Source organism: Saccopteryx bilineata, chromosome 5 (assembly GCF_036850765.1).
Source record: "Saccopteryx bilineata isolate mSacBil1 chromosome 5, mSacBil1_pri_phased_curated, whole genome shotgun sequence".
Taxonomy (NCBI): domain Eukaryota; kingdom Metazoa; phylum Chordata; class Mammalia; order Chiroptera; family Emballonuridae; genus Saccopteryx; species Saccopteryx bilineata.
In genome coordinates this window covers 238602959-238628558 of record NC_089494.1, presented here as the reverse complement: position 1 = coordinate 238628558, position 25600 = coordinate 238602959, and the positions used below count along the sequence as shown (strand labels likewise).

The 25600-nt window shown below is 48.8% G+C and overlaps 1 protein-coding gene across 6 annotated transcripts in view; it reads left to right on the top strand.

The window, feature by feature from the left end:
* The window catches only part of TBC1D1 (TBC1 domain family member 1), a 254594-nt gene extending 232055 nt beyond the window's left edge, over window positions 1-22539 (top strand). For all 6 annotated transcript variants that reach the window (XM_066233847.1, XM_066233845.1, XM_066233846.1 and 3 more), the window contains 5 exons: window positions 38-282; window positions 3201-3360; window positions 11467-11636; window positions 18195-18368; window positions 22039-22539. In XM_066233847.1, coding sequence (XP_066089944.1) covers window positions 38-282; window positions 3201-3360; window positions 11467-11636; window positions 18195-18368; window positions 22039-22239 — 950 coding nt within the window. In that variant the 3' untranslated portion in view covers window positions 22240-22539. The remainder of the gene's footprint in view (window positions 1-37; window positions 283-3200; window positions 3361-11466; window positions 11637-18194; window positions 18369-22038) is intronic.
* The last annotated feature ends 3061 nt before the right edge of the window (window positions 22540-25600 follow it).

Here is a 25600-nt window from a genome sequence, read left to right as displayed (position 1 = left end):
TTTTAAAAATTACCACTGCTGTGTCTTGTTTTCACAGGGCGAACCTTCCCGACACATCCGTACTTCTCGGCCCAGCTGGGAGCGGGGCAGCTGTCACTCTACAACATTCTGAAAGCCTACTCGCTGCTAGACCAGGAGGTGGGGTACTGCCAAGGCCTGAGCTTTGTGGCAGGCATACTGCTGCTGCACATGGGAGAGGAGGAGGCCTTTCACATGCTCAAGTTCCTGATGTTTGACAGGGGACTGCGGAAGCAGTACCGGCCGGACATGATCATTTTGCAGGTACAGCTGTTCCTTAAGTCTTTGGTGGAGGCAGATGCCACAATGTTTGTGATTCCTTTCCACGTCTAGCTATTTCTGTTTTGTTTTGTTTTTTTAATTACTTTTCTTGTGACAGAGAGAGGGACAGATTGGGACAGAGAGGCAGGAAGGGAGAGACATGAGAAACATCAATTCTTCGTTGCAGCACCTTAGTTGTTCATTGACTGCTTTCTCATATGTGCCTTGACCAGGGGGCTACAGCAGATCAAGTGACTCCTTGCTCAAGCCAGCGACCTTGGGCTTCAAGCCAGCGACCTTTGGACTCAAGCCAGTGACCATGGGGTCATGTCTGTGATTCCACACTCAAGTTAGCGACCCTGAGCTCAAGCTGGTGAGCCCGCACTCAAGCTGGCAACCTCAGGGTTTCAAACCTGGGTCCTCTGTGTCCCAGGCTCACGCTCTATCCACTGTGCCACCGCCCAGTCAGGCTTTTTAATTACTTTTTGTATTCAATATTATTTTGTTCTAGTTTCAGATGTACAGCAGAGTGGTACAATTATATACTTTACAAAGTATTCCCCCTGACATTTCCAGTACCCACCTGGACGCATACATGGTTATTACAATGTTACTAACCGTATCCCCCATCAAGGAGCTTTTTCACCATCAGTAACACTGTAATAGCAATCCTTGCTGAGCACTTACTCTCTGCTAGGCATTATCCCCAGTGTTTCACAGGCACTGATCTCCTCACCGGCCCTCAGGAACTCACTGTTAATCAGTTCAATTTATAGAGGAGAAAACTAAGGCTCAGAGAGATTACAAAACTTGACCAGGTCACACAGCTAGCGAATGGCAGAGTTGGGATTTAAACCCAGGCCTGCGATTCCCGGCCAGGGCACATAGGAGAAGCGCCCATTTGCTTCTCCACCCCCCCCCCTTCCTCTCTGTCTCTCTCTTCCCCTCCCGCAGCCAAGGCTCCATTGGAGCAAAGATAGCCCGGGCACTGGGGATGGCTCCTTGGCCTCTGCCCCAGGCGCTAGAGTGGCTCTGGTCGCGACAGAGCGACGCCCCGGAAGGGCAGAGCATCGCCCCCTGGTGGGCGTGCCGGGTGGATCCCGGTCGGGCACATGCGGGAGTCTGTCTGTCTCTCCCCGTTTCCAGCTTCAGAAAAATACAAAAAAAATGAAAATAAACCCAGGCCTGGCCGAGTCTAGGGCCCTCCTTTTTATTCTTCGTCAGGCCATCTTCAGGTGATCTCATTCCTGCCCCGCACTGTGTTTGCCACTTCCTGTGCCAGGGATTCACCCAGCCCGACCCCTTGCCATCCAGGGGTCGGCTCAGATATCGCATCCCGGAGACGCTCTTCCGACTGCCCTGACGGATGTGCCCCCGCCTCCACCCCGACACCTGCCTCACGACAGCCTGTCTCGTTTCTTTTGGATCACACCCTCGCTCCCTGAAATCGCCTTATTTACTTACCTGCATATATCTTGACTTGATTTAGCATATATCATGGAGAAGGAGGGTTGGGCTGGATGGGACCCACCTTGGAGCTGCGTCCGTGGTTCCTGGAACAGCATGCTGGGATGAAGTAGACACCCAGTCAGTATCTGTTGAGTGAGTGACAGGAGAGAGGCCATATCAAGGAAAGGAAACAGCCGACTGTTTTTACTGCCAAGTGCTGCCTCGGCCACCCTCAGAGTGGGAAACTCTGGCTCCCTCCTGGGAATATTCCTGAATATTTGAAATGACCATATCTTTACATGTTCACTTACCAGCGAGATACTATGATTTCAGGGCCTCAGAAAGTGTCCTGGGAGTATGTATTAGCGCTGAGGATGCTTTCAGAGCACCAAATCGTGTGCTTAAACCTATTCTACCTCCACCCACGAATATAAGCCGCACGGATGTAAATCTCATAGAAGGAAGCCACTCCACTCACTGAAATGACCCACCCAACACTGCATACATACTGCCAGGTTCTGCCTGCATCCTTCCCATCAGCGTCAGTAGAGATGTGCCTGCCATCTCAGAGAACAGAATTTTTGAGTTTTATATAATTTAGTATTGTAACAAACAACTCTTTCTTTTTTTTGGCTTGTGGCCTTGATAATTAGATTTTTTTAAATACAAGGGAAAAAAAAGAGAGCCACAGCTGGTGCTTAAGAGGACTATGTTGTATGGCCCCTGGAAACAGTGTTTTCCAGTTTGGACAGTTCCTATCCAACGTGGAGCGTCTCAGCAGGGACCTGGCCCTCTCTAGGTTATCGTTTCTTTGGGCTCCGGCCAGGGGACTGCTGGGATGTGGACAGAGCTCTGGGACTCGCGTGGGGCTTCCAGCCAGAGCCTGTCCCACTCTGAAGAGGGAACCCTTCATGTTGAAATTCTACTGTCGTTTGAAAAATTATTTTCTCTTTCTTAAGATAATCAATTTTTATTTCAACTCAGCGAGGCTGTCTCCCCTGTGTTGTAGACCTACAGAGATCCTGCTCATGCTGCCCCTGAGTAATTTGGGGGGTCCGAGGGGGTTTTCTAACTGAACAGACACAGTAAAGCCCTTCTCCAACGTCACCGTGCGTACTCGCTTTACTCTCAGTAGGGAGGCTGGTATGTTATTTCCAATTCCCCTGGGTTTGAGTTTTGCTAGGAATGCGTATTTGTGAGAGTTTATGCAGTGTTTCCACAGACAGAAGTTTCGATTCTCTCAGCCAAGGACACAGGGGGACAGTGAAAAGGATGGCAGTGGTAGGAGACCCAACATGGGTGTTCTGGGCCTGCCCCTCGCCAGGGCCTTGCGTGCAGTAGGCTCTGAGAAGCTGACACAAAAGACGTCATGAGCCAAATAGAAATGTGAATTCTCCTCTTACATCGGGTGAGTGGGCTAAGCCACAGCTCACATGTGGCGGACTCGGTGCTGACGCCATGTGTCCCTGCAGATCCAGATGTACCAGCTCTCGCGGCTGCTCCACGATTACCACCGAGACCTCTATGATCACCTGGAGGAGCACGAGATCGGGCCCAGCCTCTACGCCGCCCCTTGGTTCCTCACAGTGTTCGCCTCGCAGTTCCCCCTGGGGTTTGTGGCCAGAGTCTTCGGTAAGTGCGTGCACGCCTGTCTGCCGGGACTGGCGTCATCGGGTTGGGGAGAACCAGTAACTGTCACTCCATGGTGGGTGGGCTTATTTTTCGACCCATACCTTCTGTGAGAACAGGGCGCTGTCTGGCACTCCGCGTTTGGTTAGGGCTGGGTTTTGCGAATTTCAAGACCTACCATCTGATCATCATCGGGCTTCCCTCCGTGCCTTCCCCTCGTGGGATCAGACCCGACTCCCTCTCCGCTGGGCCCCCCACAGAGCTGACATCCTCAGGACTCGACCATGGAGCCCGGCGTGTATTCCAGGAGATTCCAGAAGACAGTTCCCGCCAACCCTGTGCCTCAGCCTCCCTGGCCCGTGACACCCTGTTCACTGATCGCTCCTTAAACCTTTCCGGCCAGTGACCTCTGGGCTTCGTTCTTCCTCAGTTTCTCTTTGCGGCCCCTCCTCTCCTTTCTCCTCTTTCCTACCCTTGGCTCATTCTCTCTGCCACCAAGCTCTTAGAGACACCCCGAGTCGATGACACCCTGTTCCGCCCTCGTCCTCGCTCGTCCCCCTGCCTCCTGGCTCCAAATGTCAGCCACTTGCGCCTCTGTGCCCCGCCCCGTGTAACCGTAGTTGTTCTCACTTCAGATCAGCTCCCATTTCTTGATTTATTTTATAAGAAGATTGTCAAAGTAAAATAGGTATTCACGTGCAAGGCCTCGAAACTGCCTTGTCTATGACAAAAAGGATATATATTTTTTAAATTTAAAACTTCCTTGATGACAGGGATGGACACATCCTCCGGGACAACAGGAGCCGAGTGATACCTGGCTTCAGAGTACTGTAATAATTTTGACAGTTCGGGTTCTTTTTTTTCTTTTTTTACTGTGGAGGAGGAAGTTGTTAAAAAATTGATGGTAGGCCCTGGCCGGCTGGCTCGGTGGTAGAGCGTCGGCCTGGCGTGCAGAAGTCCCGGGTTCGATTCCCGGCCAGGGCACACAGGAGAAGCGCCCGTCTGCTTCTCCACCCCTCCCCCTCTCCTTCCTCTCTGTCTCTCTCTCTTCCCCTCCCGCAGCCGAGGCTCCATTGGAGCAAAGATGGCCCGGGCGCTGGGGATGGCTCCTTGGCCTCTGCCCCAGGCGCTAGAGTGGCTCTGGTCGCCACAGAGCAACGCCCCGGAGGGGCAGAGCATCGCCCCCTGGTGGGCGTGCCAGGTGGATCCCAGTCAGGCGCATGCGGAGTCTGTCTGACTGTCTCTCCCCGTTTCCAGCTTCAGAAAAATAAAATAAAATAAAAAATTGATGGTCATCTCAGCATCAAGTGGTTTTAAAGTCTCATATACATTCACAGTCACTTGATAGCATAAAGATTTGCAGTCTTACCCTTTTTCAGATGTGCTTTGAGAATTAAAGTGCATTTTAAAGGGGATGTTCACGGACATTGAGAAAGTACTAACTACACGAGGCAGCTTGGGTAGACAGCTGTATGTCCAAATTCTCAAAATCCTATAACTTGTACTAGATTTTTATTATTACTCACATCTGTCCAGAAGAACTTTTAAAGAATTTTCCATTTGGCTTTACAAGAAAAATCTATGTTTTTAAATCTCCACTCACTCCACTTTTGTGTAACTACTTCCCCAAGTGGATTTTTATTTTCCGTCCCTAAAAAAATAAGCGTTGAAGAAAACAGATGCTCAAAACTCTCTTTGTGGTTAAACAAATCGCTAGTGAGATTTCATAAAGGATTTATACCATAGTTTAAAAAAAAAAAAAGGATAACTCATAGCCTGAAAAAAAGAGTCACAGCAACTAGAAGATGTGTAGCCACAGGCTTCAGTCTTTCTTGCCCAAAATTTTAGTGTATTTTACTTTTCTTACTCTGGAAATTCAAAGAAAATCATGTAGTCCACTTCACTTCACTTTTGTTCCCTTCCTGGTTCTTTACTGTACTTTTCAAAGAGGGCAGTGAAGGAGGGAGAAGGCCAGGGTGGGGAAGGGGTGTTGTTCATGGCGTGAAAACTGCTCAAGCATCCCATTACAGAGCACAGAGGGCCTGGACCGGAGGGTCAGCACCAGGGTTCCCTGCCCAGAGTGCTGCCTGCGGAGTTCCTGGGCTCTGGGCCATAGAGCTCTAGGGAACAAGTCTTCCCTTAGGCCGCACAAGTGGGTAAGAGGCACCGGCAAACACTCTGCTTTGGAAATGAACATTGGGAACTAGATGAAGCTCATCCTAATGACTTCGTACCAAAAAAAAAAAAGCTGAAACCAGTAAAAGCGGATATCTGCTATATTCTGTAGTCAGTGGCGGGTCCTGGAGTCTCTTGCACATTATACGTAAAGATGCTGCTGTGGGGCCCTCCCGGACCTCACAGACCCCTGCTGTGCTCAGGAGTTCCTGTCCTGCTGGCTGAGGGCGCGGGCTCCTCCACTGGTTGCAGGAAGCGGGAACTCAAGGCAGCCTGGACTGTGAGGTCATCTTGCAAAAAAACTGCTAGGTTTTTTGCTTGGTTTTCACAATCTATTCCATCTATCAGTCTTTAAAAAGAGGCTGTTTTAGTAGTAGATTCCACAGAAGGATAGGTTTTTAAAAAATTATTTCTGTACTTAGCATCAGTGACTGGAAGCTGTTTGCTTAGCTCTGTGGTAGCATATCGCTTAGTTTTAAACCCAGAAGTCCACCATTTATACACTGTAGACTGTTTCGGTCTGAAGCCCATTTCATCATAAGTCTTGAGGCCTGGATAAACCCTAAAAACAGATGGACCTCTGTTAATTACTCACTGTTTTATGTATAAGTAAAGGATCCTCAGCTTGCAGTCAGCATGGCGCGTATATTGAGTATATTCTACTTGGAGGGGCAACTGCCAGTGACCTGTGTGCCTTAACCTTCATCATGAAGGCACCTGACAGTCACCCGTTCCTGAACGTCAGTTCTCTGCCCGGATGTCACACCATGTAGAATAGCCTCCCCCTGTTTTTCCAGTGTGGCTGCAGAAGGGTCCGAGGGGAGGTGCTGGCTCTTTGCCTTCTAATCATGTCTGCCTTTGGGGGGAGAAGGACCAGGCTTGCTCCTAATGGAAGAGGAGGCTGCAGTGTTGGGGTCCTGAGATGTTCTGTAGGATGTACTTCCAAATAGATGAGAGAGGAGATGGAATATAAAAACCAAGAGTTTGGCAAAAAAAAAAAAAAAAAAACCCACAGAAGGCACCTGTCATGTAGGGAAGGGTTCAGAGAGACTTGACTGAACTAGACGGGATAAATGAGGTCATTTCTACAGACGAGAAAAACGGCCCTCGGGTGACGTGATGCAGTGGTGATGAGGTGTTTGCAAAGTCTGGGCTGCCATCGTCCTCCATGTCCCCCTGCCGGTCCCGGTCCCTGGTAGGGACGTGGGGGTGTCCCAGCAGGGGGACTGCAGCCGCAGAGAAAGGTAAGGAGAGTGGTTGCCCTTGACAGAGGCGGCCGGGACAGGGGATGCAGTAGAAGTTCTGCTGGCCGTGCGCTTGGCCTTTATCGTTTCCCCCCAACAGGGAAATTGCCCTTTTATATCACGGGGAGTTTCAGATCGAGTTCCCAGGCCCGTTAGCACAATAACAGGGCTGCCGGAGTGTCTTCAAGGGAAGGTAGTTATTTGTGTCGTTCTCAGCAAATAATTTGCAAAGTGATGGAGTCAGCTGAATTTAAGGTTCCCTTACTTCCTGCCTGATAAAAACCCTTTGCCTGTTTCTAAGTGGCTTGAGAGCAGAGAAGGAAGGAAGTGAGCCCCGTGTTGTGAGCTGGGCAGGGCAGACCTGCTGGGTGGTCTGGCGGGTCACTTTCTTGCGTAGTAATTTTCAGATGTGGGGAATTAAATCACTTTTCCGAGGAGATTATTGTTCCTTTTCTTTTTTTAATTCCAGAATGTAAGTGTGTTAGGATTGGAAAATGGGCAAAAATATGAATAATAGGGTTGGGACAGTGGGTTTATAGGTAACATTTTTCTTTAATGTTACTTAAAAATTATTTAACTTTTTAAAATTTCCGGTAGGAAACAAATGCGCTCTTTGTTTAAAGGACATAGCTATTGCCCCACAGTGTGGTCAGATTTCCAAGTCTCTTCCTCCAAGCAGGACAGAGGGGTCTCCCCTTCAGCCCCACGGGCCCTACAGAATAGAGCAGAATGTATCCACTCTTACTGGCTCACTCGTGCAGTGAGTGAGCTCCGTACTTGAGGCATCGCCAGTCTGACAGAAGCTTCTGGAGCTGAGCTCTCCTAGGCTTACTAGTGCAGCTAACTGGCTGGCTTGTCTTCGGGAGGAGTGGGCGTCCAGGAGGGCCGGGGGAGGGGTGCGTTGCGGCTGGCTGCGTGCCCTGGGGAGCCAGCTGGTGGGAGTGTGATCTTAGTGGCTCCTAGAAGGTGACTTTTCTCTCTAAAGCTAACTAACCCTTTCAAGGATCAGACCCGTAATCTTTTTTTTTGCTGTGAAGCATTATTTTTTTATATAAATTTTTATTTTAATGGGGTAACATCAATAAATCAGGGTACATATGTTCATTCAAAGAAAACATCTCCAGGTTATCTTGTCATTCAATTATGTTGCATACCCATCACCCAAATTAAGAACAATCATACCCGTAATCTTGATCTCCTTGACATCATGTCCTTACCAAGGCACTGGCCCACTCAGAAAAAAGGAGCAGAGAGCCTTCGGTGCCCCGCTGCGCTCTGGGTAGAGGTAGCTTGGCACCTCCGGCAGAGAGCCCTGGGACCTGGCCCCGCCTTTGCCCGCAGCCGGAGCCCTGGCCTCACCGTACTCTTCCCAGGATCCCTGCCTTCTTTTCCTTTGCTCGGAGTATTGATTACTCCCCGCCTTCTTGCCTAGCAACTTTCTATTGGTTCTTCAAGACTGGGTTTGGCTACCTCCTTCCCCTGGACTTTTTTCTTCCCTTTTGTTTTAAAAGCAACCTGGGCATAACTCTCCCAAACCAAAGGCTGATCGTGTTTCTGCAGTGTGCTCTTTCTTCATGGTTGATTTCCCAGAACCCACTGCAGTGTCTGGCATGTTCTAGATGCTCAGTGAATGCTTGTTAACTGGAATTAGAGAAACATCTCAGCAGGTAAGAGTGCTCTTAAGGTATTGAGAATACCATTAGAAAAGAAATTTTCTTTTTTATTACATTAAATACAGACCATTAGATCCAATGAAATACATATTTGCAGTTTTATTTTTTTAACATACCAGAGAAGAGAGTTTAAAAAAAAACAAAACACCCTCTCTAAACTTCCTTTTGTTTTTTTCATACAGTCCAGAAAAGTCCGAGTTTAGAATCACAGGAAGCACTCTACGAAGTAGATTTGTTCTGAAAGCAAAGCTCCTAAAGGAATAGAACTCGGAAGACTGGTTGCTAACCTTAAGAGACCGCTGATGTGGATTATATATTTGATTTTGCTCGAGTTCCCCAAATAATTACTTAATTGGCTTAGATGTGATACTGTATCTAAATTTTAAAATTGTTTATTGGGGTGACATTGGTTAATAAAATTATAAGTTTCAGGTATACAGTTCTATAATACATCAACTGTATATTATATGTTCACCATCCTAAATGATACTGTATCTAATATTAAGAAACTTGTTCCTCAAAGATATTGAGCTATAGCAAGTCATCTAGAAGTGCGGTCCATTCCCCAGGCCTCCTGCCTAAAATGCTTTAGACAATTTTCCCACCAGTTTCTGATCAGCTATGAATGTTCATTTACTGAAAGGAAGGCTTAGTGTCTAAACTACAGAATCTTCAAATTTACTTTTTATTTTTTTGAAATGTCTTTTCTGTTTTAAAGTACAGAAAAGACTTTCTGGTTATCGTGGTATTTTGAAACATTTTTTGTTTCTTGTAGTGGTGAATTACATGGGTAAACTGTATATTAAAAAAAGCAGACATTTCACAGGAAGGTTCTGCTTGAGACACGTGACACTTCCCCTAAGAAGCTCCCCATTCAGAGATCAGCTCCCTAACTCATCTTTCCAGCCTCTGTCACCAAGCTGAAGAGGGAGGCAGCCCCAGTACTTTCTGGTTCCCTGGGGCTGCCCTGAACCACCAGCAGTTGTGAATTTGATGAAACTGTGGCCCTGACCTCTGAGAGAGACAGTCTGACCTCAGCAGCAGCGTAGCTTAGGGCTGTACCCAGCCCACAAGGGCGCCCGCGGGGTGAGGCCTTCACAGAGGTCACAGCGCATCTCCGGGGCTAGCCGGCCAGGCGGTCCCTGGGTCTACCCTGTGAGCTGTCCACAGACCCCCCTGACTACCCTGTGAGCTGTCCACAGACCCCCTGGCCCGGCTGCCTTCCCCATATGCACAGCAGCATCCGGCCTTTGCCTATCTGTTTCCCAGTGGCTTTCACGTTGATGCACACTGAACCACCCAAGAGGCATCGGACATGGGATTCTCCCTCTCACCTGCTTGTCTTCCTTGATGGTGAAATTTAAAAGTTTTTTGTCTCTTGCCTGACCAGGCGGTGGCGCAGTGGATAGAGCATCGGACTGGGACATGGAGGACCCAGGTTCACGACCCTGAGGTCGCCAGGGCTCATCTGGTTTGAGCAAAGCTCACCAGCTTGGACCCAAGGTCACTAGCTTGAGCAAGGGGTCACTCAGTCTGCTTAGCCCCCCAGTCAAGGCACATATGAGAAAGCAATCAGTGAACAACTAAGGTGTCGCAACAAAGAATTGATGCTTCTCATCTCTCTCCCTTCCTGTCTGTCTGTCTCTATCTGTTCCTCTCTCTGACTCTCTCTATCACCAAAAAAAAAAAGAGTTCTTTGTCTCTTCCATTATCCTGCAGGCAAAAAGAGAGGAGGATTGACAATTGCCTCTGACTAAATTTGTGCTCTCATCTTTAAAATTCTCTCTTCTTGGCCCTGGCTGGTTGGCTCAGCGGTAGAGCGTCGGCCTGGTGTGCGGGGGACCTGGGTTCGATTCCCGGCCAGGGCACATAGGAGAAGCGCCTATTTGCTTCTCCACCCCCACCCCCTCCTTCCTCTCTGTCTCTCTCTTCCCCTCCCGCAGCCAAGGCTCCATTGGAGCAGAGATGGCCCGGGTGCTGGGGATGGCTCCTTGGCCTCTGCCTCAGGCGCTAGAGTGGCTCTGGTCGCGGCAGAGCGACGCCCCGGAGGGGCAGAGCATCGCCCCCTTGGTGGGCGTGCCGGGTGGATCCCGGTCGGGCGCATGCGGGAGTCTGACTGTCTCTCCCCATTTCCAGCTTCAGGAAAAAAAAAACAACAAAAAACTAACTCATTATAAAATTCTCTCTTCTTATATACCTGTTATTCCAGATGTTAGGTACCTAGCCTGAACTTAGTCACCCAACAGTGAGTTACTAGGGCTGTGCTTTAGCCACTCACTTTGACTCCCTGGCGGCTTCAGCTCTGTCGAGGAACCGGAGCCAGTGTTGGGCTGGCTGCTCACCTGTTGCTCTGTCCACCTGGCCCCCCTCATTTTAGGGATTGCTAACGTAAGAGGAAGTAGTCCAGAACTAGAAAACTACTCTGGATAGTTCTTAGAAATCCTCTGAGAAAGATGTTTTTTACTCCATATTAAGTTTAGTATACTTGTATGTAATAATATACTTTTGGAATTGAGCAAAAATTTTACAGTTTTTAGAGATCTTTTAATTCAACTCCTTATTTCAAAATAGAGGGAACATAAGGCTTTTTCTAACCTACTTTATCTTATGCTGTATATTCAAATGTATGTGTCAGATGCTGTGTATCTAAAAACCTTTATTTTACCCATGAAAACGTATGTTTTAGTAACTCCTATAAAATCTAGAGCATTCCTGGGAAAATAGACAGAGTTTTTCTTTTTTCAATTTAAATTTCAAAGCACGTTTGAACTTGATGTATTTTTGGAGCAAATAAAAAGATTTGTCTAAACCTGTGACAAATTCCTAGCAGTATGTTTACCTATATTTCTTTTCATTATTTGCAATATTGTCTTGACAGCCTCCTCTGAAATATCAGGCTCTCACGAAGGAAGTGGAGCTCCCAGGCTCTGGCCTGCTTCATGTGTGTGGACAGGACACAGAGTGGGTTTCATCAGGAGCCTGCCTGGCTTAACTTTCTGCTTTTTGTGTCTTTTCAGATATGATCTTTCTTCAGGGATCAGAGGTCATATTTAAAGTGGCTCTGAGTCTGTTGGGAAGCCATAAGCCCTTGATTCTGCAGCATGAAAACCTAGAAACCATAGTTGACTTCATAAAAAGCACACTACCCAACCTGGGCTTGGTGCAGATGGAAAAGACCATCAACCAGGTACGATTCAGTCCTAACTTTTCAGAAAGCTTAAGCGATGCTGGATATGTGAAAGCTGAATTATTTCGTTTTGTTTTGTTTCATTTTAGCAGGGCTTCTTACCACCTTGTATTCTGGGCAGCATCTTGCGTGATGCCTGGCATGTAGGAGTCACATCACAAACGTGTTCAGTGATTAAATGCACGTCTGAGTGTGCGTGTGTGCTGCAAGTAGAAGGGTGACATGGCAATGTTTAGGTGTGATAACCAGCACAGGCTTCAACCCTGGTCCTTTGCTCTTCTAAAATACATACCTTTACTCAGTGTAGGCTTTTGTAAAATAAGTGTTTTGACTTTTCTGCTGATAATATTTTCTAAAACTAACTCTTTCATAGGAAAGTTGTGATACAGTATAGATACTTTATGTAATTTTACCCCATGATGTATTTGTGTGTGTGCTGTAATAGAATTCACTTCCACATGACGGTTACAGCACCTCTGGTTTCCGGGTACAGTGAAACCATTATCCTCTGAAATGTTAGGGGGGTAAGTGGTGAATTAGGCTAGGAGTTACAACTAGACTAGTAGTTAAATGGTCTGGATTAGAGGCGGGAGCAGATTTTTGTTCTGTTCAAGGAAGAATCTTCCAGTAGTGACTACTGACTCTGAAGGAGTGAGCCGCTCAGAGAGGGTGGGGTCCCCCGTGGACGTGTCCAGAGGCCAGATGGCTAGGAATGTTCTGGAGAGATTTTGGCATCAGGATACTGCCGAGTCAGCAGTCTGGCCTCTCGTAAGCCTAGAACTTACCCCACAAGCATAGAGCAGTTTGGTAAAAACAGACAGCTTTAGTCCAAGAGGAGTCAGTGGTTCTGGTGTTGTGGACCCAGGGGCAGAGTTTGTGATTCCTTTGTGCTGAGCATAGAAAAGGGAGCGAGAAGGCCTGGAGGGAGAGGGTGTCACTGGGTGCTGCTGGGTCCCTGCACGTGTCATGTGTCTGCGTGTGACAGCTCTCACCCTGCACGTTCTTCAGTTCACGGCCCGGCTCTGCCTCGCTCTGTGTCTTCCTCCCTGGCACGCTGCTTTCCAAGCGAAGAACTCCGGCTTGTTGAGGCCCCGGTTTGCCAGGTTCTGTATGAACCCATAAATGCACATGATCTCCTTCAATCATGACAGCACTCCTGAGAGGAGCGCTGGTTTTAACCTACGTGGAGTCGAGGCTCAGAGTGGGCAGTGAGCTGGCCCACGGCACGCTGTGCAGTGGGGTGCAGGCCTCAGACTCGTCCTCCACCTCAGAGCGCCCAGCAGCTGCTCAACACCCCCAGGTGCCTCTGGGGGTCCTTTTCTTACCGAGTATTTTTATATTTCACCTGTATATTGGTACCAAGTTCTCTACCCTTTTGATACTTGAATTTCTGGCATTTTTGTGGATTTATTCCTTTTTAGAGCTTTCATTGCCTTTACTTACATTTTATGGCTGTGTGGGCAAATGAGACAGCCTTGGTCGCCTAAACCCTGCCTGTGCCCAGTGTGGGCCTGCTCCTGCCCCTGCCTCTCGGGCAGGCAGCCTCAGCTGACATTCAGTGAGCTCCAGAGGAAAAACCTTTCCCTCCCTTTTCTGTAGAAGGTACTCTTTGGGATGACCAGGTGCTCGGTGACTGCTGGAGGCCTGGAGGTGGCCACAACACGGGAGAGAACAGTTCTGGGTGTGTACCTGGTTTGTTTCAGGCTGCTGCTGCAAACTTGGCGTCTGTTAGACCGCCGACTCCTTGACAATCTGGAACGTGTATCACAATCCCTTTCAAAGCCGGGGAAACCGGGCGTGGAGAGAGTAACATGCCTCCGCGCCCTGTGTAACGTGGCAACTCCGAGAACGTTCAGTGTCTGTCTGACTCCAAGCCCATCCTGGGCAGAAGTAAGCATGTAATCGAGCAATGACAAGTGTGGTCAGAGCCACGGTGGTGCTTGTGCACGACTCACGGGGCTGGGCTGGTGGAGTGAGCGCGTGCTCGTGGTGGACAGTTGAAGGCGTGCAGGGCAGTGGGGCCTAAGGGAGTGAGCCGGGACAGGGGTCAGCAACCGTGGTCTGTAAAGGGCCCAATAGTGTGTAGGTTTCGTGGGCCCTGAGGTCATGCCACAGCCACTCAGCTCTGCCCATGCAGCGTGAGGGCGGCCGCAGACACCTGTGTCCACTCGGCTCTGCCCATGCAGCGTGAGGGCGGCCACGGACACCCTGTGTCCACTTGGCTGTGCCCGGGCAGCGTGAGGGCAGCCGCGGACACCTGTGTCCACTCGGCTCTGCCCGGGCAGCGTGAGGGCAGCCGCAGACAACCTGTGTGGGGGTGAAGTGACGGTTGCAATAAAGGTTTATTTACAAAAACATGGATTCAGTCCGTAGGCTGTAGATAGAGTGCTGGGCCCTGATCACAGCATTTGCAAAGGCCCGGGAGTGAGAGAATAGAGAGGAAGTCTAGATGCCTGACATGGTCGCCTTTTTTCTTTTCTTTTTTTCTTTTCTTTTTTTTTTTTGTGGGGTGGTTGGAGATTAAGGAGTTATAGTGTAGGGAACACAAAAATTTACATTTTGGGACCCAGGCTTTTATTCTGCCAAAAGCCTTGATGGGAAGCGTAATGCCCAGTGCGCTTTCCTCTCTCCCTCCCAAATTACCCTCCGCAGTTTCCCTGTGGAACTCAGTGCTCCCGGTCAGGTTACTGCCCCGCCACTGCCCTGCGCCCTCCGCCCACCAGAGGGCGCGGCGCCGTAGGCTCAAGGCCGACTCAGGTGCCGCGGGACTCCTCCGCAGGCTCCAGTCCTGCGTTCACTGCACACAACGGCCTGCATGTGGATGGGCGGAGTCCGGGGCGGCCTCGGTGATGGCCATGGCTCCGTTTCGTTCAATGCCCTCCCTGTGGGTGGTCTCGGCTGGAGCAGCTGGGGCAGCACCTGCGTCCAGGACCCAGGACGGAGAGAAAGGAGCTAAGGACAGAGCTCTGGGCCTCCGCTCAGGGTGGGCAGGCTGGGAGCGGGGTAGAAGGCAGGTCCAGAGTTGAGAGTTCAGAGCAGTAGGACAGGGCTCTCTGAAGGCTCTGGGGAGTTCTTCAGTGTGACTCAACTGTCAGTTGAATATAAGCCATACAAATCCCTGACCCAAGAAGAGGGGAAACCCTGGGAATAAGTCCAGAAACTAAGGGGAGGTCAGGTTGGTATTCTTGTCACAGTGAGTGTCATCTGCCTGTGCAACCTGAGCTCAGTGTAAGGAAGGAAAACAGAGCTGGGGGGAACCAGGGCAAATACCTATTTTAGCGTCCTTATGTGCTTTCAAAGTGTGGCCCCAGCCTGTCAGCTGTCAGGTAGACACTTGTTAGAAATGCATTATCTGGGGCCCACCCAAGACCTGCTGGGTCAAAATCTGCATTTTAACAAGATCCCCAGGGGATTCACACACTGGGGACCATTTGAAAAGCTCTGCTGTGGGCAACTTCATTGTAAACACACTACAGTTTTCTGTTCTAGTCAAGCCTGTAGGGTGGAAACCAGAATCTTAACAAGGTTCCTTTGTTCGGAAGGCACTCCTCACACTCTGCGCCAGGCTGTCCCTACTGCCTCGGGGAAGAGCCCTTGCCCTTTGGGCAGATTGCACTGTTGAAAATGAGTCCTTTTTAAAAAGGTCAGTCAGAGCCAGACCTAGAGGGTGTGGTAGGGTGGGGGCACATTTTATTTTACCACTGGCATTGTTTAGAATTGCTCGCCTGTGGTGGTGGTAAAAAGCAGGCCAACTATTGGAGTTTATTACTGTGTTTAAATTCACTACAAACACAACACCCCTTACTGCAGACACCTGGGCAGAGGCTCCACTTTAAAGACTTGGGAGTTGCCACTGAGCCCAGCAGGGGGGGGGCGGGGCCTGGGGCTGGGAGCGTGGAAAGTTTGTGGCTAGTTCTGCAGAGGGCAGGGTTTGTGGCTTCACATACAGAGTGCCCACAAGTTGCAAAGAGAAGCACTGAGTCTCCAATAGTGCACAAGCCGAGAGCACAGACAGTTCACTCAAGAGGAGCTCCGTCTGGTAAACAAGTATCTGGGAAAATATTTAGCTTTGTGCGTAATTTAAATGTAAATAACATGTAATGCTTTACTGACTAGATGAACCAAACGAAACCATCTAATGCCACCACACAGTGCCCAGGGTACACTGTATTTGGCACGTTCATATGTTGCTAATGGTATTGTATCTTGATCATTCCCATTTGGGAAGCAATTTGGCAATATGTCTTACAAGCTAGTAAAATATTCATACCCTTTGACTTAGTAATCCCATTTCTTGGAATGTATGCTTAGAAAATAATCCAAAATATGGGGAAAGCCATATGTACAAGGATGTTTAGAGTTGTCATTTATAACAACAAAAACTTGCAAGTAACTGGATAGCCAACACTTGATGAATGATTAGCATGCTTACGATATGTCGAGTTGGTAGAATACCATGAAGCCGTTTATAATTCTGCTCATGAGGAATATACAGAGCAACTTGAAAAAGCATTGTTTGGGGACCGGGGCTGCTTTTCCCACCAACCACATGCTGCCATGTTTTGGGATGAATTCTGGGGCATAACTGCAGAATCTGAGAGCTGTAAGCACCTTGACAGCCAGGAGATACTGGTGCGATTAAGCAGAGATGAATATGGCCCAGGTTGGTTCCTGGGTATTAATGGAGGCCCAAGAGAGTTCATCGCGTTGGACACCATTGAGAGCCATTAGCCTTAGCAGGTCATCAATCTGTATGAAAGGCCAGAGGTTTTGTTCCCTAGTTTTCCAGGTTAGAAGCTCCTTTAAAAATAAACCTTAGTGAAAGGAAAAAAATAAAAATAACAATGCATATGACATTTATTCCTGCACCATATTTATAATTACGCACCAATACCACGGCAGTCTCGGTCTTAATGTTGGTGGTTTTTCACTGTATCTGAGCTATTCAGAAGTTCCATGATGTGGCAGCCTTTGCGATTTTGCTGAAGCACAAGGCTGAATGTGAGGGTTTCACAGTAAGTGTGAGGAAGCAGATCCCTCAGCTAGCTGAGCGCCTGCCTGCCTGCCTGCCCAGCTTGCCAGGAATGTGCTGGGACCTCCCATGGGTTGTCTGGTGGGACTCCCACAGTGATGGGTAGGTGCTATCACCCCCACGGTGGAGGCCACGAATGGATCCTGGGAGAGAGGTCAAGTAACTTGCTCAAGGTCATTCAGGGAGTCGCCAGTGGAGCCTCAAGTTGAGACTGACTCAAAGCCTGAGTCAGTTTCCCTGACTGAAAATAGAGATGATAATCTCAGTTGACTTCACGGCCACACTGAGCCACAACGGGACAACAGAGTCAGGTTCAATGCAATGGACCGCTCACACACACACGCCTCAAATACAATGCATATTAGTTTTTCAGCATAGGACAGACTTGTGTGCCTAATTAGTGTTATCCATTGAATTAAATTGAAAACCAGGAAGCTGAGAAATTAACCTTAAGGAAGACCAAATAGGGTTGTTGTGAATGGTGAGAAAGTAAACATGGTTTTTGAAAATTGATTTCGGGGAAGATAGGACTCAGCCATGTTTGGATGCTAATAGACTATCATCAGGAGGGAAATGAGTTTTTTATTGATTTTAACTCTGTTGGCCTTTCTCTTTAAGGGAATGCAGTGAAGAGTCAGTTTCTGCTCTTGTAAAGCCTAATTTCATTCTCTAAATGTGTATTCTGATCATGCTGGCTTTTTATATGGTGACTGAATTCTCAGCTTCCCCCAGATCGATGTTGGGTGCCAAGAGGCACAGCCCCATGGGGTGAGCCCGCACAAACCCCGGAGAGAGGAGAGACGCCTGGGCAGCAGCCTCTGCCCACTGGCCCCCTCCTCGGCCCTGCCTCCCCCAAGCTCACTCACCAGGAGAAAGTACAGACGTGACCGGCTCGCTCACTCGTGCACTGGAGGCTGTTTTTCACACGGGTGGTTTTTTCATCACTGTTACTATTATGGGAAGGAAGGCGGCTCAGGCATTGTTTCGTATTCACTCATCTGTGTGGGTGACATTTGGGTTTTGGCTCATTTCTGCATGTCTTGTGTGCAAAGGAGAGTTTTTAGTAAACAGTTCCATTACTTAGCTGTTCTTATAACTCTGGAAACCCAGCTGAACTATAATTAAACTTTGACTCGGTGACGGGGCGAGTCGGGCTCTGGAGCTTTGTTTTGTTTCCTCCCTTTGACCCACAGTCGCTGCATCTGACCTAATAGGCTCTTCAGAGAAAAATCACATAAGTGCTGGAATAAGATCTCAGAATACACTTTTGTGAGCCTTTTGAAAAACAATGTTTTGGCTTTTGGAAAATGAACATCAGAGACCCATCTTACTGTTATCTTAGCTTTATTTCTAAGTGCTTCTTATAGCCTTTTCCCAAGTAAGATTATCAGTACAGAGAGTTTTCCTTAATTATGATTAATGTACCAGGCACAGAGCAGGTGTTTAGAGGATGCTTGTTGACATGGCTGTGTGTGTGTGTGATTTTTCTTACATTCAGCGCCTGTTGACTCCTCTGCTTTTAACAGGTGTTTGAGATGGACATCTCTAAACAGTTACAAGCTTATGAAGTTGAGTACCACGTGCTTCAAGAAGAACTTATCGATTCCTCTCCTCTCAGTGACAACCAAAGAATGGACAGATTGGAGAAAACCAACAGCAGCCTGCGCAAACAGAACCTTGACCTCCTCGAGCAGCTGCAGGTAGAGCGCGTTCGGGAAGCGGCTCCCTGACCCCCCGGCACGGTAGTTCATTAACTCACCAGAGGCGCCAGCAGGCCAGGTTTTCCCATGACCGCAGGACCTTTCTGTCCCCCGCCTGTTTGTAGTTGGGATCAAAGGTGTCCCGGGAGAACAGGGCCCTTTCTTAGGCAGCAGACAGGCTGCCCTTGGCCGAGGTCACACAGTCCTAGAGCTTTCTGAGAGGCTGCTTCTGCAGTGAGCGGAAGTCAGCCGAGATGAGCGTGCGCTCCTGGGCCGTGATGCTCTCAGCTGAATGCCAGCGGCTGCGCTGTGCGTAATGACGAGAGGCTCCAAGGCTGGAGCTTCCATGAGCAAAACCAGCCAGGTGCACAGAAGGAGGTTAGGGGAGGAAAGTGACACCAAAATCTATCTTATGACATAAACCAGAACATACGATCTTGATACGTGTGTCCCTGGTGCAAATGCCCAGGTTTGATTAATGAAGGATGCAATTCTCCACTCTGGAATCATCCATTTTAACCTGGATAAGTGTGACTGAGGACGGTGTAGAAAGGCGGACACACACTGCGCTCACACGAGGGTGACGTGGAGCCAGCACAGAGGTGCCGTCAGAGACCGGGTCTCCCCCACGCTGTCACCCTGGGCAGACCGCTAACCTGCTCTGTCCTGATTCCCCAGTCTGTGTGACAGGACAAGAAGCATACCTAACTGCTTAGCACCGGCTCCTTTGAGACAGATGGAACAAAGGAACCGTGCAGTCTTCTTTTTTAACATCATAAATGTCAGGGTTCAAGCATTGCTTGTGGAGTGTTTAAAAATTTTTTTTTGAGTTTCCGCAGAGAAAAATGCATACCCTTCCCCCGTCCCCAAGTATGTATTTTATGGTGTTCTTGGGCTGACCTTAGAATAAGCTTTCCGGCCCGATCTAAGCATCTTATTTTTCTCCATAGGCAGTGGCCCTCTGGCAGACATGCGCTTTGTGGTGGTATGAGAAAGGCCAGCGTCGGAGAGCCTGATAAATCAGTCTTGTCTGAAATGCATTGCTCCCAGCAGGGACTTGTCCCCGCAGACCCGAGTGGATATTTATTGTAGAGGAACAAAGAAAAATGCTCTCCCTCCCAGCCCTAACTACCTGCCACATGCGGAAATTTAGCTGCTTTTTTCCTCCCCGAGATGGAGACATCCCGCTGAAAATATGTCTGTGTACAGTCTCTCCGGGACGTCTCGGCCATAATGTGCAGGGACGCTTCCAGAGGACAAAGAGTCCTATCTGGCCTGCAAGGGTCTGCGGAGTAGGTGGTCATTTCACAGGACTTCCAAACAAACAGTGGGTCCCTGAAAGTTAACAGGATGGAAGCGTTTCTGACAAAGCTCAGACTTGCACTGAAGCACTTGGCTTGTTAAGATAGGCAGGACTCAGATGAAAGGGTCGTTTTATTGGGCTAATGCCCGGGTTGGAGGGGGGGTGAGATGAAGGGTGGAGAGCAATTTTATGTGGCTTCTTTGATACTGTCCCTTATTGTGAAGTGAGGGAGTTGTGCAAAGCTGCCCTGAAATCTGTCCTCAAGAAAGGCATCAGTAATTACAGATGTTCCCCTTGCAGTGTTCTGTCTCTGGAGGTGGCTCTGTCACAGGTGGCTCTGTGTGTCTGGAGGTGCCACTCAGGACTGCAGCCTGTGCCAGCCCACGATATTCACTGAGTCCTTGTCCGGCTGGGTCCCAGGGGCCACCACAGTCCATGAGACCCTCACTGTGGCTCTCAGAGAGTTGGCTTATGGATTGTGTGTGTCAGTTTGTGGATGCTTGTGTATGGTTTCCTGTTGCCCTGTGGGCCACATGGGTGTCCTGGCTTTCAGCCTGGCTCTCTATCTGGGAGACTCACCTCCTGTCTTCTTCTATTCTTTTTCTTTTTCCTTTTTTTTTTTTTTTTTTTTTTTTTTGAGCAGTTTTCAGAGTCTAAGGATAGGTGTCCAACACAATGCTTAATTTTTCAACATAAATCTTTTTTTTCTTTTTCTTTTGCCAGAGTACCAAAATTGACTTATTTTCTAGTTTTGTCCTGTCCTTATAGTTGTTAGACATCCTAAAGTCCCACCTGTTTTCTTTTTTAAACACTTAAAAGTGTTGCCTAGCAGCTAGAGACCAAACTGTTAACCTCTTTTGACCGGCAGCATGCATAAGACGATTGCGTAGACATGTCACATGGTCCAGATAATCACAGATGTACATTTTTCATAATAATCACCCACAAGTCACCGAGCACCCCAAGCTAGGTGCTGTGGGAGGCCAGGCCCTGTGCAGGATGAGATGTGCTTTCTTCCGGGAAAGGGCTTCAGTCTCATTGAGGAGACTGTTCATGCAGAACAGTGAATGACCATGCATAAAGCTCCCTACCGCGCTCCGTGGTACACTGGAGAATGCGGTGGGACTCCGGAATGAGCCGTCCTTCCTGGGGCTCACGTGGGCCCGACCCAGGCCTCGGCCGCGGGGACGATGGGAAGAGTCGGGGAGTCCAGTGTGGAAGTGCACAGCAAGCGTAGCCACACCCTGCCTGGTAGACTGGCAAATTTGGGACTATCGTTCTTTTTCTATTTTAAGTGTGCCGGTGGCACAGTCAGGGCTAGACTTTGAGTCATGAGTTGTCTGTCTGGCTTAAGTGTTATCTGTTCAAAAAACGGTTTCTCCTGTTTTGAAAATGAGAAAAAAAAATGTACCATTTTCCCTACCTGAAATAAATGGGGACGTGTAGAGGGCGGGGCTGGGTGAAGGAGCTCGCATGGGACGGAATGGCCCAGTGACCTGCACGCTGCAGGTGCAGCTCCGAGCTGGGCCTTGGGGCCGCGGGGCATTCGGTGGTTTTCTCAGGAAATCCTCAGCCTCACCAGAGCCCACTCTCTTGTTGCGTGGGCAGCCTGCCGAAGTGCATTCAAGAGAGAGGCACCTGGAAGTTCCACCTGGCACTGATGTTGTGCTGGCTACTGAGGATGTAGACCAGGTGGACGTGAGCAGACCGTGCAGCTCCGTGGTGATGGAGACCAGGCTGGGAGCACACGAGCCCCTTCAGCAGAATGCTCGGCTCTTCTGAGCACTCCACACACGTTCCAGGGGAGATGCCCATGTTCTTAGACACAGTGACGTCTTGTTTGTTGAAATAAAAGAATTTCAGATTAGAGAGCTATTACTGATGGGTCTTTACATGGAGTCCCTTTTGACTGTTAGTTTGAAATCAGTTTGTACTTATAAACATATATAGTTATTAAAATAGGCCATGCTTTGCTGCAGTAATAAGTAAAGCTCCAAATCTCATTGGCTTAGCACAAAAGACTCTTTGTCCCCAGAGCTCCACCTCTTCTCTATGAGGCATCCTTTGGCTCTATCAGAGCTGTCATCCCTGTAGTGGGTGACTGGGAGATTGGGTTCCCTCTGCGTTAAGCCACCATCTCAACATGCAGCTTCCAAAGTAGCCACAGCAGGGGAGGATCTCTGATGGCCCAGACTACCTGCAAGGGAAGCTGGGAAATGTAGTTCTTCCTGTGTGGCCAGAACTGATAGCAAACAGTAGACTCCTCACTGCCAAAATATGGCTGCAAAGTTCTCCAAAGGCTGGACAGTGCATCACCCTCTGTCATCACTGGGCAGTTACATTCTCATGTTTTCTTTTATTCCCCAGGTGGCAAATGGTAGGATCCAAAGCCTCGAAGCCACCGTTGAGAAGCTCCTGACCAATGAGAGCAAGCTGAAGCAGGCGGCCCTGGCCCTGGAGCTGGAACGCGCAGCCCTGCTGCAGACGGTGGCGGAGCTGCAGAGGCGAGCTGCAGAGCCCCCTGGCCTGCAGCCTGACCTGGCACAGCCCCGGCCCGCGGGGGACTGACAGCGGCTCGCAGGGCACGGCTCCGGAGGAGACACTGGGACACCATCCTGACACTGTCCAGGCCTTCACTGAGAGACAGGAGATGCTGGAGGGAGAGGGTGCAGCTGCAGCACGCTTCTCAGGGAGGAAGCCGGCTGGCCAGCGTGGGGACTCGTCTGAACTGAAACTTGCGGCTCAGGGGGTGACTGTCCCCCGTGTTTCTGTTGTTGTTTAGGTTCCACTTGGTCCTGGTTACTGTAATCAGTAGATTTAGATGGCATGGACACAAATAAATGCACCTTTATGTTTCCTTTTTCAGTATCACTGTGTCTGTAAAGAGCATTCATAATACTGTGGGATTTCCAGAGCCGGCTGGGTTTGGGAGGATTCCTCTGGCAAAGAGGTGCGTGTTCCGAGCTCCCAAGGAGGCTGTGGGACCACACCCTCGGCAGCCTGGGCAGGCGTGCCGCTGGCCGGGGCCGTGTTTGTTGTGGAGGCCAAGAGGACCATTAGGAAAGATCAAAAGTGATTTATCTAAATTTGACATCTTGAAATTGCTCACTATTCTTGGTATTTAATGAATTTTTTTAAAATAGTATTTTCATACATTTTCTGCTTAGTTTTTAAGTATTGATCAAAGTCATTGTAGATAAATGTTTTATGGGCAAATCACCATTTTTAAGATTCTGTAGTATTGCTGGCAGGCGACCTGCAGTTGTAGAGTCTGAGGTATTTATTTCTTTGTGATGTTTCATATTCGTGTTGCAGTTTTGTATTTATTTTTGCCCGTTGTATGAGTTAGCAGCCGTGCGTTCCTTCCAGCCTCCACCCTTTGGGAGCCTGACTTCCTTGCAGAGGTAGCAGGCCACTTCAAGATTTGTAGGGGTGCCAGAGATTTGGGGGACTTTCAAAAAGAGGTCAGCCTAAACTTGCAATGCAATGCATGGCAGCTGAGAGCCGTGTTTTGAAGGTAGGATGTGTGTTCTGAGCATAACTCCCCAGTCTCGGTGACCCTCCTCTCCCTCAGGATGATGAGGACCTTGTGCCTTCAACAAGCAGAAAAGCCGCTCCGGTGGGTTGCCTCGATTTCAGCTGGTCCCTGTGGGGGCCTGTCCCGTGTGCGCCTTCAGAATCGGGGTGGTCTACAAGGAACTGTGTCGGCACAGGTCACCTCCTTGACCACAGAAGCATTTCTGGTCTTTATCATCCTAATCCAGCAATTTTCGACCTTTGTTATCTCATGGCACACATAAGCTAATTACTAAAATTCTGCAGCACATAAATATATTTGCTGAGCTGCCAAAAAAAAATTAGGTATAACTTTGATTCATTCGCAGCGAATGGCTATTGTTGAAGGCTGTGGTCATTTCTTTTATTCAGCAGTCCAAGGGAAAAGAGGTCAGTGCGCCCTGACTAAATCAGGCAGTGCACGTTCTAGCAATCCTTGTGGCGCACGGGTTGAAAATTGCTGTCCTAACCACTTCTTCTATTCCACAGGAGTTTCTTTTGACTCTTTTAATGAAGCCTGAGGTGAAAGGAAGGATTCTCATACTTGCAGTCCCTGTAAATCTCCCCAGATGTTACAAAGGAAGACGAAGGTGCTGCCCCCAGTGCCTACACACCTGGTCGATATCCGGGACTCTTCCGCTTCCCACGGCGGAGGACAGCGGTTCTCGTCGTAAACCAACGCTTGAAGGCTGCTTTCCACATAGTTTACTGTTGGGATGTTTAAGAATGTCGAAATCTGGACATCTTCTAACCATTACTCAAAAACATTGACTCTGCATTAAAGAAGAAACAAGAAAGCAATAAAACAACTTATGTGCACACTTTTATGGTGTTTGGTTTTTGTTTGTTGTTTTTTTAACTTTGGATTTTTGCATTTCAGCCCAGGAGTGAAGGAATGCCTCATGAACACCTCTGGGTCAAAGTGTGAATATTACCTAACCATCAGTGAAGTGATTTGAAGTACTGGCGTTTCATGTTTTCAGTGTTGCTAACCAAGTGCCTGCTCGGTGGTAACACCTCTGTGCAGGGTGTGGCGGCAGCCTAATGAGGCCACCCGGCAGTCGTATGTGCCAGCGAGTGCTGTTAGGAGGTTGCGCTGGCCAGAGGGGACTGTTGACATAAGGCTCTGGAAACAGGTTGGACAGAGTCTCGCCTGTGACTTCACCAGGGATAGAAAAATGCCTAGAACCTCACATCACATCATGAGGATGAACAAAGGCAAGTTTTTAAACCAAGTAAGCTTCATCTTCTCCCCAGACACACTCGTGTGTGCCCTTCATGGTTCTTTCCTTTGATACCATCCATGCCCTTTTAGACTTAGGACAGTTGGAGTGCTCAGGAAGCCCGTTATTAGAAAACAGGTATAATTTGTTTCCTATGTGGAACACTCAGTATCCACCTAGGGATCAGTGTGTTTGGTATGGGTGGTGGGTCCAAGGAGAAGAGTTGTTCTGAGAGCTAGAGGAATCGGGACTTGGTACAGGAGTCAGACCCAGCACGCCCGTGGGAGGGACTGAGAAGGGAATTTGCAGACGGAGGTGTGTGGATTGCAGTGTGCAAACCAGCTCATCACACAGCTGAAGTGGGCGTGGGCAGAGTGGCGTTCGGGGAGCCCTGAGGGGAGCTATTGCTGCCCTGTAGTGCCCACCGCTGTGCATCTACAGCCAGATAGATACCTGGTGGTGAGCCTGCGGCTGCCCTAGGTCAATGCTCAAGGTCACATCTTGGGAAGGAAGACGGAGGGGGACTGCAGGAGAATGAGGACAGGCACCTCTGTGTGTTAGTCACCATATTTGACTATGATGATCTTCAGAGAAAAATGCCCTTTGCCTCACCTCTGTCTTCCAAATCTCCCACAAACACATCTTTGAGCCAATTCCAACATACAACCACCCAGGGACGGGGACACTGGGGAAGGTAGTCTGGGGAAGGAAGTTAACTCAAATGGCAATAGAAACCACCACAGTTAATTTTGAAACCTGCCTAATTTGATAGCAGGCATGTGTAGTCGTTTTATGGAGGCCCTTCATCTAAATATATGTGATTAGTGATCCATAGAGTTCAGATTCAGACTGACTTTTGACTTTGAGAGTCATCGATGATGCAACATTGGAGACTAAAAACTGCGACAGACCTCTGCAGCGTCCGGGACTTCCCCTGCCTTCATCTGCCCCCTCTGTCCAGTGCTATGAAAATTCTACAAGTTATAGTCCAGAAACTTTCCGTGCAGTAAAATAATTTACAGGCCACATTGTCTTAAACTGAAACTAAGCTTTAAAGGTTCGGACTGGGAGAGCTGCAAGGAGCCTAGCACTGCATAGTGGTAAGTCACGTCCCGACTCACTCCGTAGAGGAGAAAGCGAGCGAGGTGAGA